The sequence below is a fragment of the Penaeus monodon genome, chromosome 33, assembly GCF_015228065.2.
Source record: "Penaeus monodon isolate SGIC_2016 chromosome 33, NSTDA_Pmon_1, whole genome shotgun sequence".
NCBI classification, from domain to species: Eukaryota; Metazoa; Arthropoda; class Malacostraca; order Decapoda; family Penaeidae; genus Penaeus; species Penaeus monodon.
In genome coordinates this window covers 3,087,855-3,088,301 of record NC_051418.1, presented here as the reverse complement: position 1 = coordinate 3,088,301, position 447 = coordinate 3,087,855, and the positions used below count along the sequence as shown (strand labels likewise).

Genomic DNA, 447 nt, shown 5'->3' with positions numbered 1-447 from the left:
TCTACCTTTTTCATGTATTATGATTAACCTTTAAAATCTTTTAACCTGTTTTGCAGCTGTAATGTATTTGGTCTGATGATTTTTAGGACTTATGAAAATGCAGTTTTAATGTTTACATAGAAATTATATTTTTGTTTTATATTAGATAATGAATTGCACAATAAAGATGTAAAATAGTAATAACATTTACCTTACACTGTTCTAATGTTGTAACAGGTATGCCTCTGGGACCAGGCTTGTTTGTGTCGAGCCTCAAGCCGTCCCTGCCAATCCCCTCCACCCGAAGCCGACTTCCCAGCATGTCCAGCACTAAGGTAGGCCAATGGGCTCTTCGGGCTTAACTGCTTTCAAAAGACCTTCTTTCCAAGTTAGTGATGTTTTCCTCTTGATTGTATATTTAGGAACGCATTGCCTTTGTTAGTCATTTTATTTTGCCTAGGGGGTTTG

At 37.1% G+C, this 447-nt stretch overlaps 1 protein-coding gene across 3 annotated transcripts in view; it reads left to right on the top strand.

The window, feature by feature from the left end:
- The window catches only part of LOC119593947 (solute carrier family 35 member E2A-like), a 16,188-nt gene that overhangs the window by 9,089 nt on the left and 6,652 nt on the right, over positions 1 to 447 (top strand). For all 3 annotated transcript variants that reach the window (XM_037942970.1, XM_037942969.1, XM_037942968.1), the window contains one exon: positions 217 to 314. In XM_037942970.1, the coding sequence (XP_037798898.1) occupies positions 219 to 314 (96 nt within the window). In that variant the 5' untranslated portion in view covers positions 217 to 218. The remainder of the gene's footprint in view (positions 1 to 216; positions 315 to 447) is intronic.